The sequence below is a fragment of the Oncorhynchus kisutch genome, linkage group LG22 (genome assembly GCF_002021735.2).
Source record: "Oncorhynchus kisutch isolate 150728-3 linkage group LG22, Okis_V2, whole genome shotgun sequence".
Taxonomy (NCBI): domain Eukaryota; kingdom Metazoa; phylum Chordata; class Actinopteri; order Salmoniformes; family Salmonidae; genus Oncorhynchus; species Oncorhynchus kisutch.
The window spans coordinates 40,540,675-40,556,223 of record NC_034195.2 but is presented as its reverse complement, the minus strand read 5'-3'; the positions used below and the strand labels follow the sequence as shown (position 1 = coordinate 40,556,223).

Sequence of the window (15,549 nt, the reverse complement as noted above, 5' to 3'; positions counted from 1 at the left end):
AAACGGCCAACTGCTTTCTTCTGGAAAATGTGAAGTCCAAGATGGACAAAGGGGGTGCTGTTGGGGCTGTGTTTCTGGACCTAAGGAAGGCTTTTGATACTGTTAACCATGAGATTCTCATCACAAAATTGTCCAAGTTCAACTTTTTCCCTGATGCCTTGAGATGGATGAAATCATACCTTGAAGGCAGAACTCAGTGTGTCAGAGTGAGCAATGAGCTGTCGCCCACTCGTAGCTATGATGTGGGCGTGCCCCAAGGGTCAATACTGGGGCCCCTCCTGTTCAGCCTGTACATTAATGATCTGCCTTCTGTCTGTACTGGGTCTGAAGTTCAAATGTATGCATATGATACAGTGATATATGTGCATGCAAAGAGCAAACAACAAGCTGCACAAGAACTCACTACTGTAATGGTCCAGGTTACAAAGTGGCTCAGTGACTCGTGTTTGCATCTCAATGTGAAAAAAACTGTTTGCATGTTCTTCACAAAGAGGGCAACAGATGCTACTGAGCCAGATGTCTATGTGTCAGGGGAGAAGCTCCAGGTGGTATCCGATTTTAAGTACCTTGGCATCATACTTGATTCCAACCTCTCTTTTAAAAAGCATGTGAATAAGGTCATTCAAATAACCAAATTCAACCTAGCTAATTTCCGATTTATACGAAATTGTTTGACTACAGAGGTAGCAAAACTGTACTTCAAATCTATGATACTCCCCCACTTAACATACTGCTTGACTAGTTGGGCCCAAGCTTGCTGTACAACATTAAAACCTATTCAGTCTGTCTACAAACAGGCTCTCAAAGTGCTTGATAGGAAGCCCAATAGCCATCATCATTGTCACATCCTAAGAAAGCATGAGCTCTTGAGTTGGGAAAATCTTGTGCAATACACCGACGCATGTCTTGTATTCAAGATCCTCAATGGCCTGGCTCCCCCTCCACTCAATATTTTTGTTAAACAGAAAACCCAGACATATGGCAGCAGATCCACAAGGTCTGCCATGAGAGGTGACTGTATAGTTCCCCTAAGGAAAAGCACCTTTAGTAAATCTGCATTCTCTGTGAGAGCTTCCCATGTCTGGAATACACTGCCATCAGACACACATAACTGCACCACATATCACACTTTCACAAAATGCTTGAAGACATGGCTAAAGGTCAATCAGATTTGTGAACATGGTCCCTAGCTGTGTGTTGCCACTCTCCATGTTGTCTGTTGTCTGTAGCTTGTGAGGTGTGGAAACACTTTGTTGCTTTTATGAATTTTGTCTTGCTGCTTTTTGTTTTATGCTGCTCTGTCTGTATGCTACGTCTTGCTTGTCCTATGTTGCTCTGTCTGTATGCTACGTCTTGCTTGTCCTATGTTGCTATATCTTGCTTGTTCTATGTTGCTATTGTCTATATTGTAATTGTTTTTAATAACCTGCCCATGGACTGCGGTTGAAAATTAGCCGGTTGGCTAAAACCGGCACTTTTACTGAAATGTTGATTAATGTGCACTGTCCCTGTAAAAATAAAAATAAACTCAAATAAACTCAAACTCAGACTGCATCCAGTTTGCTGAGTAGAGTGTTGGAAGCCATTTTGTAGATGACAGCGCCGAAGTCGAGGATCGGTAGGATAGTCAGTTTTACTAGGGTAAGCTTGGCGGCGTGAGTGAAGGAGGCTTTGTTGCGGAATAGAAAGCCGACTCTTGATTTGATTTTCGATTGGAGATGTTTGATATGAGTCTGGAAGGAGAGTTTGCAGTCTAGCCAGACACCTAGGTACTTATAGACGTCCACATATTCTAGGTCGGAACCATCCAGGGTGGTGATGCTAGTCGGGCATGCGGGTGCAGGCAGCGACCGGTTGAAAAGCATGCATTTGGTTTTACTAGCGTTTAAGAGCAGTTGGAATCCACGGAAGGAGTGTTGTATGGCATTGAAGCTTGTTTGGAGGTTAGATAGCACAGTGTCCAAAGACGGGCCGAAAGTATATAGAATGGTGTCGTCTGCGTAGAGGTGGATCAGGGAATCGCCCACAGCAAGAGCAACATCATTGATATACACAGAGAAAAGAGTCGGCCCGAGAATTGAACCCTGTGGCACCCCCATAGAGACTGCCAGAGGACCGGACAGCATGCCCTCCGATTTGACACACTGAACTCTGTCTGCAAAGTAATTGGTGAACCATAATGTGTTATGTCTTATGTTAACAGTTGATCTACCTTGTCAACTCTCCATAACTGTTAAGTAAATCAATGGTGATTTGCTTTCTTTTTTTTATAGGCACATGTATTCTTTGTTGATTAGATAAGAAGTATTTTATGGCATTACATGGAGGGAGTTGTAATGTCTTTAGAGGGCACAGTTACTGAATCAATGTATATGACAAAGGGACATAACCAGGCTGGTTGTCGACAGGTAGCAATGAAGCTCAACGTCCTGCGAGGAGTGGGAATCACGTTTGGAGCCATTATTCCACTCATCATGTATATTGTCTATATGAAACAGGCAGTGAGTTCCACTTCCAATACAAAAAGGCTTCACCAAAAAGAGACTGCCAAGACTGTGCTGATGACGAGACTGGAGAGAATTGAAAAGAACCTCAACAAACTATGTAAGTGTTTCTATGTAAGTGTTCTCAATCGCCATCTTGACATACATTCTTTGCATTTCAGTATTCTTTACTGAAGTACATGACAATATGCACAGTGATTTTGGGGGGGATTGTGACTCTTGGAATGCATTTCTGCAATATTTATGTTATGTTGCATGGGTAATATGCTTCTGAATATGAGCTAAAGTAATCCAGTCATTGTCAGTCAATCATTAAATTAATCTGCCAGTGACTCAGAAATACTGTAAAATCAAGTGTTACTTAAGAACAAAAGGGAATTGGTTCGTATTGTTGTTAGTCTTCTACTGATAGATTACACTCATGCCAATAACATTGTCACATAGTTTTCCTCAGTGGCATCAGTAATACCTGTGAGCATTTTGTCCACAGCCGAATTAATAGAATCTAAATATCAGAAAGACCCCCCAACAAGGGAAGAAGTTGTGGTAACAGAGGCAAAGAAGATGGTGGTGCCCATGTTGTATCCCAACTCCTACCTGTTTACAAAGTGGGGTGATGACCTCTCAGAGGAGGAGCAGAGAGAGGCCGAGGTCCTGTTCCAGAGATATGGATACAACGTCTTCTTGAGTGACCAACTGCCACTCAACAGAGAGCTGCCAGATACACGAGACAACAGGTTAAACTAACTGTAATCAGGACTGTAACTTTGCTATGGTCATGACCGTAACTGCACTGCTTGGTCATGACTTGATGAAATGAGGAGGACATTTAATTGTTACTGTCTGATAAATGGTAAGACACAAAGCACAGGTGGTGGTATGCCTTCTAAATAATCTCTCAACACTCAGATGTTTGCAGAAGAAATACCCCAAGGACCTTCCTAGTATTGCTGTGGTATTGATCTACCTGGACGAGGCCCTGTCTATCATTAAACGGGCCATCCGCAGCATCATCGACCGAACCCCTGAACACCTGCTGAGAGAAATCATTCTGGTGGACGACCACAGCTCCAATGGTGCATCTCACAGACACCATTCCATTACTAGTGGAGTAAGTATTTGTCTATAGTCTTGATTATGAATCTCTTCTCTCCACAGAAGACCTGGGAGAAAAGCTAGCTGCCTACATAGAGCTCATCCACAAGGAAAGGCCGGGCCTTATAAAAAGGGTGAGACACAAGCAGCAGATGGGACTGACTCAAGCCCGCATCTCAGGGTGGGAGCACGCCACCGCCGATACAGTGGCCATTCTGGATGCCCACATTGAAGTCAACGTGGGGTGGTAAGTGCCATGTGTGTATGGTGTTTCCCATACATTACTTGGGCAGCATCTGTCTGCTTATCTTTGATTGATTGACTTTTGTTGTTGTCCACGCTTACAGGGCAGAGCCACTGCTGGCCAGGATCAAAGAAGACAGGACCACTGTGGTGACTCCGGTGTTTGACAAGGTCGGTTTTGATGACCTGCAGGTGGAGCATTACTGGGCCAATGCACACGGTTTTGACTGGCCCCTGTGGTGCATGTACGAGTCCTTCAGACCAGAGTGGAACGAGCTCCATGATGAATCACAACCAGGGAAGTAAGTGACGTCCACTATGTAGCATCCAGCCCCATCACTATGAGACTTATTGTCTCACATGTTCTGTATTGATAAGTAGCAGTCAATAGGAATTGCAGAAGAATACCTTGTACACTGAACAAAAATATAAATGCAACGTGTAATGTTTTGGTCCCATGTTTCATGAGCTGAAATAAAAGATCCCAGAAATTTTCCATACACACAAAAAAGCTTATTTCTCTTAAATTTTGGACACATATTTCTTTACATCCCTGTTAGTGAGCATTTCTCATTTGCCAAGATATTCCATCCACCTGACAGGTGTGGCATATCAAGAATCTGATTAAACAGTATGATCATTACATGGGTACTCCTTGTGCTGGGGACAATAAAAGACCACTCTAAAATGTGCAGTTTGTCAAACAACACAATGCCACAGATGTCTCAAGTTTTGAGGCAGCGTGAAATTGGCATGCTGACTGCAGGAATTTCCACCAGAGCTGTTGCCAGATAATTGAATGTTAATTTCTCTACCATAAGCCACCTCCAACATCGTTTTAGATCATTTGGCAGTACATCCAACCAGCCTCACAACCACAAACCACATGTAACCATGCCAGCCATTACCTCCACATCTGGCTTCTTCACCTGCGGATTCGTCTGAGACCAGCTACCCAGATAGCTGATGAATCTGTGGGTTTGCACAATCTAAAACATTTCTGCACAAACTGTCAGAAACTGTCTCAAGGAAGCTCATTTGCGTGCTCGTCGTCCTCACCAGGGCCTTGACCTGACTGCAGTTCGGCATCGTAACCGATTTCAGTGGGCAAATGCTCACCTTCGATGACCACTGGCAAGCTGGAGAAGTGTGCTCTTCATGGATGAATACCGGTTTCAACTGTACCGGGCAGATGGCAGACAGTGTGTATGGTGTCGTGTGGGTTGAGCGGTTTGCTGATGTCAACATTGTGAACAGTGCCCAATGGTGGCGGTGAGGTTTTGGTATGGGCAGGAATAAGCTACAGTGAACAATTGACTTGATTTCCTTATATGAACTGTAACTCAGTAAAATCGTTGAAATTGTTGCATGTTTTTTCAATGATGTGTATTGTGTGTCTGTTGTAGCTCCTACTTCTTGTAGCAGTGATTTTACTTGATGGTTGGTTCCACATAATCACTCACTGACTTCTTTTTATAGGAGTCCTTCTGTCATGGGTATTTTTGTGGCACATCGACTTTTCCTTGGAGAGATTGGGGTACTTGATGGTGGAATGAAAATCTATGGAGGAGAGAATGTTGAGCTGGGGATCAGGGTAGGTTGAGCTGGTTACCATGGCATAATGGCTGCACAAATTACAATATCTGATGTCAAGTAGCTAAGGAAATTGTCCTCAGTTGGGTATGTATTAGATTTGTGTCATTTTACGAGCACATATCAGAGTATGTTTTGTCTCATATCTTCAATAACATTTTGCGGTGATCTGGTCTGTTTTATTCCAGGTGTGGCTGTGTGGAGGAAGCATAGAGGTAGTGCCTTGTTCTAAGATCGCACACATTGAGAGGGCACACAAACCGTACGCACCTGACCTGAGTTACATCATGAGAAGGAATGCACTGAGGGTAGCTGCGATCTGGATGGATGACTACAAAAGTAATGTGAACATTGCTTGGAATCTTCCGTTGAAGGTAGGGAAATTGAGATGAGGGCAATTCCATGGAAACGGAATACACTGACTGGAATTGCCCATAAAAAAACAAGACAATCTTTCTTTCCTATAAATAGCCTGTGGAAATCATTTTGATGAGTTGTTTTTCTAACAGTATTATTTTTGTGATGTATGCCTCCTAGGATCATGGGATCGATATCGGCGATGTGTCAGAGAGGAAGAAGCTTAGAGAAAAGCTTGAATGTAAGCCCTTCAAGTGGTACCTGGATAACGTGTATCCTACACTGGCCACCTGGGAGGAGCTAGTGGCCTATGGAGGAGTAAGGGTTACATTATTACTAAGTCCCTCACCAGATTAATACAATGTACAGAATTATAACTTTGACAACTTTTTATAACTCTAAAATTTCCTAGGTAAAATGCCAAACAATGTTTAACCAAATGAGTTTTAAGGTCTAATGGTATATAATTCCATTCCATTATGTTCATGGTTCATTATGTTCATAGTTGCACACTAAAACAAAGACACACTATGACAAACAGTTGTAACAATCAAATGTTTTAATTTGATGGTGGATATTTATTAAGCAGTCATAAAACTAAACAACCGGGCTGCGTTTAGACAGGCAGCCCAATTCTGATATTTTTCCCACTAATTGATCTTTTGACCAATCACATCAGATCTTTTTCAGAGCTGATTTGTCAACCACAACAAAAAACAATTAGCAAAAAAAGTTACAAATCAGTATTGAGCTGCCAGTCTAAACGCAGCAGAGTCATGGAAACAGATCTTCTTAGTGAACGCATAGCATACTGTCTACTGTTTCAAACTATGGAGCCAAACCTACCTGTATTGAGAAGGCCTGGTTACACATCCACCATGGTTTAAAGGGCAATGTGAAAATAAAATATCAAGAGCCGGTACAGTTTGGTTTGGCTGGGCACGATAGTGTAAGAGGGAATTAGTGTACCACCAAATATTCTTGCCTAAACATACCTTCTTCTTGCACCTCCAGCTGCAGAATGACCTCCTGCAGAGCCATTGTATTGATGAGGGCACTGTCCCTGGGAATATACCCCTTCTTTATAGATGTCATTTCTATCAACCACAGGTATGTTTTGTATTCTGTGTATGTGTCTGTGTATTATATAATTGTGTGCCAAAAAATCCGTTCTCCCCGTCTGTTGACAGCTTCTTATCCACAGCAATGTTATTACAATACTGATGGGGAGATCTACGTGGGTGGGATTAAGTCTCACAAGTACAACAACAACCGGTGTCTAGTGGATCCTGGCACTGGAAATATACCAACGCTGCATGATTGTAAACTGGCAATGGAGAGAGGACTACACAAGCACTGGGACTTCCAACAGGTAGCCTGTAATCAGACCTGTGGGTCTAGATCATACATTTTAGAGCTATCTTCTGGAGCAGGGTTTCCTTAACTCGGTCCTGTCCAAAACGTGCTCTAGAACAGTGGTCTATGCACCACACCCAAACACAGTTCCATCAAAGCCTTATTCATAACAGCATTCACTTAACAAGCATGCAAAGTTCATCCAAAGTTATTTTATATGTGCATTTGTTTTTCCAGGGTCAAGCCATCAGGAACACACACACAAATAGGTGTCTTGAGATTGCCCAGGGACAAAATTCATACTATATGCTGGTCATCCAACAATGCACTGGGCAAAACTGGAGAATTCAACATGTCATAAGAGAGTTCTAAAACACCCCCATGGACAAGTTGTTGGGGTCACATTCCTGAAATTCTAGATTTGACATTTGTGTTATCTATCATAACTGTTTCAAATAATATCTTGCCAAAAGAAAATACAAAATTGATTTTATGCAGGGTATTGACAACAAACATCCAATATAGACAATTGCATTATTTATCAGAAAAACATGACACAAACAGACAGAATAAAAGATTGCATTGTAAAATAATCTTCTTGATGGTGGTTCTGATTATCAGCTTTTAGCTACCAATGTGTACATAATAAACTAACATGTACCATGCACTGTATATTGAATGCATACACACAAAAATATTTTCGGGGGTCTTAGCATTGCTTTCTTGTCAGTGTTGCACATGTTTTGTCATTCATAAAATACAGTGGCTAACGAAAGTATTCTCCCCCTTGGCATTTTTCCTATTTTGTTGCCTTACAACCTGGAAGTCAAATGGATTTTCTGGGGCTTTGTATAATTTGATGTACACAACAACACCACTTTTAATTTTTTGTTGTTGAAAAAAAGACAGAAAACTTGAGCGTGCATAACTATTCACCCCCAGAGCCACCTTTTGCAGCAATTACAGCTGCAAGTCTTTTTGGGTATGTCTCTAGAACATCTAGCCACTGGGATGTTTGCCCATTCTTCAAGGCAAAACTGCTCCAACTCCTTCAAGTTGGATGGGTTCCGCTGGTATACAGCAATCTTTAAGTCATACCACAGATTTTGGATTGAGGTCTGGGCTTTGACTAGGTCATTCCAATACATTTAAATGTTTCCCCTTAAACCACTCAAGTGTTGCTTTAGCAGTATGCTTAGGGTCCTTGTCCTGCTGGAGGGTGAACCTCCGTCCCAGTCTCAAATCTCTGGAAGACGGAAACAGGTTTCCCTAAAGAATTTCCCTGTATTTAGCGCCATCCATCATTCCTTCAATTCTGGCCAGTTTCCCAGTCCCTGCCAATGAAAAACATGTTCCCGGGGTGAGGTGTTGGGTTTGTGCCAGACATAGCGTTTTCCTTGATGACCAAAAAGCTCAATTTTAGTCTCATCTGACAAGAGTATCTTCTTCCATATGTTTGGGGAGTCTCCCACATTACTTTTGTCAAACACCAAACATGTTTGCTTATTTTTATCTTTTTTTCAGGCCACTCTACTGTAAAGCCCAGCTCTGTGGAGTGTACGGCTTAAAGTGGTCCTATGGACAGATACCCCAATCTCTGCTGTGGAGCATTGCAGCTCCTTCAGGGTTATCTTTGGTCTCTTTGTTGCCTCTCTGATTAATGCCCTCTTTGCCTGGTCTGTGAGTTTTGGTGGGCGGCCCTCTCTTGGCAGGTTGGTTGTGGTGTCATATTCCTTCCATTTTTAAAAAATGGATTAAATGGTGCTCCGTGGGATGTTCAAAGTTTTAAATATTTTTTTATAACCCAGCCCTGATCTGTACTTCTCCACATCTTTGTCCCTGACCTGTTTGGAGAGCTCCTTGGTCTTCATGGTGCCGCTTGCTTGGTGGTGCCACTTGCTTAGTGGTGTTGCAGACTCTGGGGCCTTTCAGAACAGATGTATATATACTGAGATCATGTGACGCTTAAATAAAGTCCACCTGTGTGCAATCAAACTAATTATGTGACTTCTGAAGGTAATTGGTTGCACCAGATCTTATCTAGGGGTTTCATGGCAAAGGGGGTGAATACATATGCACGCACCACTTTTTATTACATTTTTTAGAAACAAGTCATTTTTTTCACTTCACCAATTTAGACTATGTTGTGTATGTCCATTACATGAAATCCAAATTCAAATCAATTTAAAGTACAGGTTGTAATGCAACAAAATAGGAAAAACGCCAAGAAGGATGAATAATTTTGCAAGGCACTGTAAGCCCACAAAGTAAGGGATTTTGGTATGGAGGTCAATGAGTGTTGAATTTGGTCAACAAAAAAATGTCATTGCTAATTTCCTACGTGGGGCTTATTTGATCGAATTTAAGTTTTGTAATGGTTATGTTCTTATGAATGCACTGCTATAAGTGGATGCATGTGGCATTTCGCCAACTTTGGATATATAAAAAAATAACTTTATAGCTGAGTTGTGCCTGTTGTCATAGAGAGAGAGGTTATATCCATGTGCCCTCTATTTTGGCATTGCCATTGAGGGTTTCCACCATATTAAAGAAGTAAACTGGGTGGGGATTCCTAGGAGTTGGGAACAATCAGCCAATTAAGAAGATGCTATAACTGCCCATGTTGTCACAGACTCTATAAAGGCACAGATACAAAGATGAGTCCTCTATCTCAATATTTCCCAACCAGGGGTATGTCGGGGGTAGGTGGGAAGAGTAAAAAAAAAATGTTTTGAAAATAAATATTAGGAAAAATGTTACCATTTTGCAAGGGAACAATCTTTCCAATATTTTAGAGTGCGTTTTCACCCGGGCCCCTAAACAAAGCAGACAACTTTACAGGTAATAACTACATTACCAATGCATTCATTCTATCAGGGGCGCAACTTTCACTTGGGACATGTCCCCGCCACAAAAATGGCATTTTTGTCCCCCCCATTTTTATCACTGGAAAGTGATACAAAACAAGGCAACTGTGTGCTTTAGGACCAGAAGGACGCCTCCGAGCAGTCAGGCAGGCTGTTTGGAGTGTTTAATATATGTCCCCCACACTTCTAAAACCAAAGTTGCGCCCCTGCATTCTATCCATGTAAGACATTCTGGTGAGCACTATTTCATTTAGTCTTCTAGGTCAGTGTTTCCCAACCGGGGGTAAGCGTACCCCTAGGGGTACTTCGACAGTCCCCAGGGGGTTAGGTGGGATGATTTTTTTAAATGTGAAGAAAAAAACTTGGGAAAAATATTACCCCAAAAAACATGTTCAAGTTATTACAAATCATAATAGGCAGGAAAACATTTACTGAGGCAACTGGTGTGAAATCTCTAGTTATTTTATTTGTATAGGCCTACTTCTTTAGTTTCGTTTCGGTGCATCTGCATTGCTCTATCTACCCGTTGCCTCAATGGTTGATCCTCTGCTTGTGCCAAGTACACTTGATCCTTTGCTCCGTGCACCAGAGCGCATGCTTCTGTTGTACTTGCAGAAACTATGATTTCTAAGACAGCAGCTGATGCACGGAAGACTGTTCCATTGTCAAATAATATGGTGTGCCGCAGGATCGATGAAGTTAATATTGTCGAGTGGTGAAAGAATTATAATAATTCCAGTCCATTTTCTCTGCAGTTGTTGAACGAATCGACTGATGTCTGTAAGGAAGCCCAGTTCATTCCGTTTGTGCGATACAGAGATATTTAGGAAATTAATGAGCACATTCTGTTCTGCAAGAAGCTAATGGGGAGAACTACAGGTGAGGATGTATTTCACATTATTGACAGCTTTTTCTCAGAACACAATCTGGATTGGAAATCCTGTGTTCATGTGCACACCTGGGAGAGTGAAATAATAATTGAAGATAGTAGTTACCTCACCACATTTTGGACCCCCAATGGTAGATACCGGTGGACAAGGTTACCTTTTGGAGTGAAACCAGCTGCAGAGGAATGTCAGCGAAGGCAACATGATTGCACTTCAGGGACTACCAGGAATAAGCATCATAGCTGATGACATCCTGGTATATGGCTGTGGTGCTTTAATGGAAGAAGTAGTGCAGGACCATGACCACAACCTGACTCAGCTCTTACAAAGAGAAGGGAGATGAATCTAAAGCTGAATAAAGACAAGGATAAGCTCAGGCTCACAAGTATTACATACATGGGACATCTTGACAGCTGAAGACCTGAAGCCAGACCCCAAGAAGGTGGAGGCAGTATAGCAAATGCTACCACATACAGAAGCAAAAGCAGTGCAGCAACTGCTTGGTTTTGTAAATTACTTATTAAGCCAAAATCCTACCTCATCTGTCTGACGTATGTGAGCCATTGCATCGGCTGACCAATAAAGATGTGCTATGGGCATGGCTTCCTCAACATGATGATGTATTGGAGCAAATCAAGAAAGTGGTAAGCAACCAGCCAATACTGAGGTACTATGACCTCTCTGAAGAAGTGACCCTACAATGTGATGCAAGTGACAAAGGCCTAGGGGCAGTGCTCTTCCAGAAGGGGCAGCCCATTGCATTTGCTTCAAGGACATTGACACTCACGGAGCAAGGATATGCCCAAATTGAAAAGGAGTGCCTAGCCATAGTGTTCGCCTGTGACCGTTTTGATCAATACCTTCTTGGTAGGGACTTTATCACGGTGCAGACTGATCACAAGCCGCTTGAGGTTATCTTCAAAAAAACAATTCTGTCTGCCCCGAAGCGATTTCACAGGATGATGCTGAAGCTTCAGCTTTATCAACTACAGGTAGTATACAAGAAAGGAATAGAGCTTCACATTGCAGATTTCTTGTCTAGAGCAGCAATACCAACAACTAGTCACCTGCAATACCGGACAAATGAGTCCGTATATGCTCTACAGGCTGAGGTTGAAGATGTGATCCATGCTACTGATAAAAACATCTCCCTGCAGACACAGGATGTTATTAAAGCTCATTCAGCAGAGGACAAGACTTCTCAAATGCGTCAGTATTTTATCCTAAGAGGCTGGCCGGACAGAGGAAAGAGTATGCTCATTCTGGTGAGGGAATACTGGACATTCAGAGACAAACTCACAATGCAGGAAGAGGTTGTCTACAAAGGCAGCAAGGTGGTAGTGCCAGAAACTCTGCTCCCAAAGATTCTTTCTCGTATCGATGCAGAGCACTCAGGGATCGAAGCCAGTCTCAGGAAAGCCAGAGACTCAGTATTCTGGCCCAACATGACCCAAGAAATTAAACATTTTGTGGCTATGTGCAGCATATGGAATGCTACTCTACCTAAGCAGCAAAAGGAAACGCTGCAGCCACATGACAACCAACACATCCTTGGTCTAAAGTGGGAATGGATCTGTTCACCGTAAAGAATGTCCCTTTTCTGATTATAGTGGACTACTATTCAGATTTTTGGAAGGTGGAGAAAGTGATTGACACAACAGCCAGTTGCATCATCGACGGTTGTAAGCAGCAGTTTAGCAGATAAGGTATACCTGACAGTGGTGTAGTTACGGATAATGGGCCCCAGTTCAGGAGTCAAGACTTTGTTTGCAAAACCCTGTGAATTCCATCATGTGACCTCTTCACCATACCACAGTCAGAGTAATGGTAAGGCGGAGTCAGCAGTGAAAATAGCAGACTCATCACAAAGGCAATGCAGAAAGGCACAGATGAGTGGCAAGCCATTTTGGCATGGAGAAATACTCCCACAGAGGGCTTCAGCATCAGTCCTTACCAGCTCTTAAAGTCTACACGCACCCGCTCTCTGTTGCCAACAACTCCCAAGCTCTAAACGCTCTAGACGCACAAGCTCCTCATTGGGGATGTTCAGGCACACAAACGTACACGTCAGGACAAGCAAAACATTACTATGACCAGCATGCAAAACAATCTGCCTGTAATAAAACGAGGCCAAGCTGTCAGAGTGCTCCTATCACCTCACGCCAGAGATGCCACATGGAGTCTTGGCACATGCATAGGTCACATCAGTGCAAGGTCATATGAAGTGGAAGTAAAGAGCCAAAAGTATTGAAGAAACCAGAAAGATATACGCACAGTTCAGGAGAGCGTAGGGCACAGGAGGGACACATGGGAAGACTGGGAATATCCCCTACCAGGGCAGTTATCTCTGCCGACTGTGCCTCCACAATTTCAAGAGGCTGTGAAAGAGGAAGGAGAAGACCTGAGGATCCAGGAGGTGCCCAATATGCTACCAGTGCGACACACTAGGACAAGGGCTAACATAAGACCGCCCCATACTATGTCCCTTAAGAGATGGACAATTATTATCTTTAAAAAAAAGTGTTGATAATGTAAATAGGTATTTTCACAGTGGTATGAAAATGGTATGAAGTACTCAAGCTATTTCTATATGAAAAGGACGATGTTAAGCTAGTTGAAGCATATAAATGGGGCGGCAGGTAGCCTAGTGGTTAGAGCATTGGGCCAGTAACTGAAAGGTTGGTGGATCAAATCTCTGAGCTGACAAGGTAAATATCTGTCGTTCTGCCCCTGAACAAGGCACTGTTCCTAGGCCGTCATTGTAAATAAGAATTTGTTCGTTAACTGACTTGCCTAGTTAAATAAAGGTTCAATAAAAATAAAATATCCCGTTTACAATAACCCAAAAAAGCTTATATCCCGGTTATGAGAAACCCAGATAAGATGCCGAATGTTAAAATAATGGGCATAGTGCCAACCCAGAAATGGCTTTAGTGGAGCACCAATCTAGGATATATAAACAGGTGCATTATGAGTGTCTGATTGGGATGTGTAACTTGTTATACCTGAGTAAAGGATTATGCTTGAACTTTACAAACTCTCCAATGTGAGCCATACACATAAAAACACAGAGGACATGCTGATTTTAGACCGGATACTGTGGCATGTAAACATGTACTGCTTTTTTTGCTGCCTTCACAGGCTCAGTTTTATATATCATGGTTGTTGTGTGATGTTTTCATCTGATTGTCAAACAAATCACTTGAGAAAGTAGGTTACCTGCAAAAAATAGGCGACCGGCGCAGTTAGATCCGCCATTATAATTCCCTAATCCTGTAACATATTGGGGGTAAAGACAATGGGATGATTCTGTAAAGTGTTCCGGAAAGCACATTTTCAGAAAGTGTCTCACTAGCAGTACTCAATCTACAGCAGTTCTGTAACATCTTTAATTGACCCTCAACACATTACGGAAAGAGATGAACTATATAGGAAGGAAGCTCTGTGTAGTCGGGAATGGTTGTCTGCATACTGGACAGCCAATAAATTGTCAGAGGTAAGCAGATTATCTTCTTCAGCATACAACTGTTCTTGAGGACTTGAACAAAAAAAGCTGTTTGCAATTTCGTTCATAGCTTACTGGTGAACCGGCATTTGAGTTGTGCGGTTGAAACATCAACAGTCCCTTATTTCTGGTATATTTTGGCATGCGTCATTCAAGACTAAGTTTAAATTGTGTGCAGCGCAATGGACATACAGTTTAATGCACAATGTCTCAGGAAAGAATGTCTGGGTTGGCAATAGTCAGTATAGAATACAGTCGGACCCGCAATCTGGACCTACAGGCTGTGGCGCAAACACTTGCGCACAAAAACGAGTCAGACACGAAGGAATTACTTTAGACACCAGACAAGCCCCAAATCCCAGTCATTCGCATGAAGAAGAGATTGAGATAAAGGGGTCATAGGTTGGGGTGCCTTGTAAGAATCCGACGGCGAGTGGTTAACCCGCCTTTACCATCAGTCATATAAGCCAACGTGAAATCATTGGATAATAAACTGTATGAGCTCCAAACAAGACGATCCTACCAACAGGACATTAAAAATGGTAATAACTTATTTTTTACAGAGTAGTGGCTGAACTACGACATGGATAACATACAGCTGGCTGGGTTTTCCGTGCATAGGCAAGATAGAACAACTGCCTCCGGTAAGACAAGGGGTGACGGTCTGTGTCTATTTGTGAAGTCTCTAGGTTTTGCTCGCCTGAGGTAGAGCATCTCATGATAAGCTGTAGACCAGACTATTTACCAAGAATTTCATTCTATATGTTTCGTAGCTGTCTATTTACCATCACAAACCGATGCTGGCACTAAAACTGCACTCATCGGGCTGCATAAGGCCACAAGAAAACAAGAAAATTCTAATCTAATGGCTGGGGACTGTAATGCAGGGAAACTTAAATCTGGTTTACCTCATTTCTACCAGCATGTACCTTGTGCAACCAAGGGAAAACAATTCTAGACCACCTTTTCTCCGCACACAGAGATGCATACAAAGCTCTCCCTCGCACTCCATTTGGCAAATCTTACCACAACTCTATCCTCCTGACAAGCAAAAGCTAAAGCAAGAAGTACTATTGACTCGCTCTATACGGAAGTGGTCAGATGACGCAGATGCTAAGCTACAGGACTGTTAAGCTAGCACA

General features: G+C 42.5%; 1 protein-coding gene across 2 annotated transcripts; it reads left to right on the top strand.

Moving 5' to 3' along the window:
- Positions 1–2,379: 2,379 nt before the first annotated feature.
- LOC109867005 (probable polypeptide N-acetylgalactosaminyltransferase 8) lies at positions 2,380–7,926 on the top strand. Of its 2 annotated transcripts, none has more exons than XM_031801878.1 (11): positions 2,380–2,604; positions 2,995–3,241; positions 3,414–3,580; positions 3,666–3,846; positions 3,947–4,144; positions 5,322–5,436; positions 5,624–5,809; positions 5,973–6,110; positions 6,807–6,902; positions 6,997–7,164; positions 7,386–7,926. In XM_031801878.1, the coding sequence occupies exons 1-11, from the start codon at positions 2,415–2,417 to the stop codon at positions 7,518–7,520; spliced, it is 1,821 nt and encodes a 606-aa protein (XP_031657738.1). In that variant the 5' UTR covers positions 2,380–2,414; the 3' UTR covers positions 7,521–7,926. The 2 variants fall into 2 exon arrangements, with proteins under 2 accessions (XP_031657738.1, XP_031657737.1); XM_031801877.1 differs by having other exon boundaries at positions 3,663–3,846.
- The last annotated feature ends 7,623 nt before the right edge of the window (positions 7,927–15,549 follow it).

What these genes read in the sequence shown, in the direction of transcription:
- LOC109867005 (XM_031801877.1), top strand. Translation starts at nt 2,415, where the DNA reads ATGAAGCTCAACGTCCTGCGAGGAGTGGGAATCACGTTTGGAGCCATT. An exon ending in GTCATTTCTATCAACCACAG is followed by an intron (nt 6,903 to 6,996) that starts GTATGTTTTGTA and finishes TCTTATCCACAG; the next exon opens with CAATGTTATTACAATACTGA. An exon ending in AGCACTGGGACTTCCAACAG is followed by an intron (nt 7,165 to 7,385) that starts GTAGCCTGTAAT and finishes TTGTTTTTCCAG; the next exon opens with GGTCAAGCCATCAGGAACAC.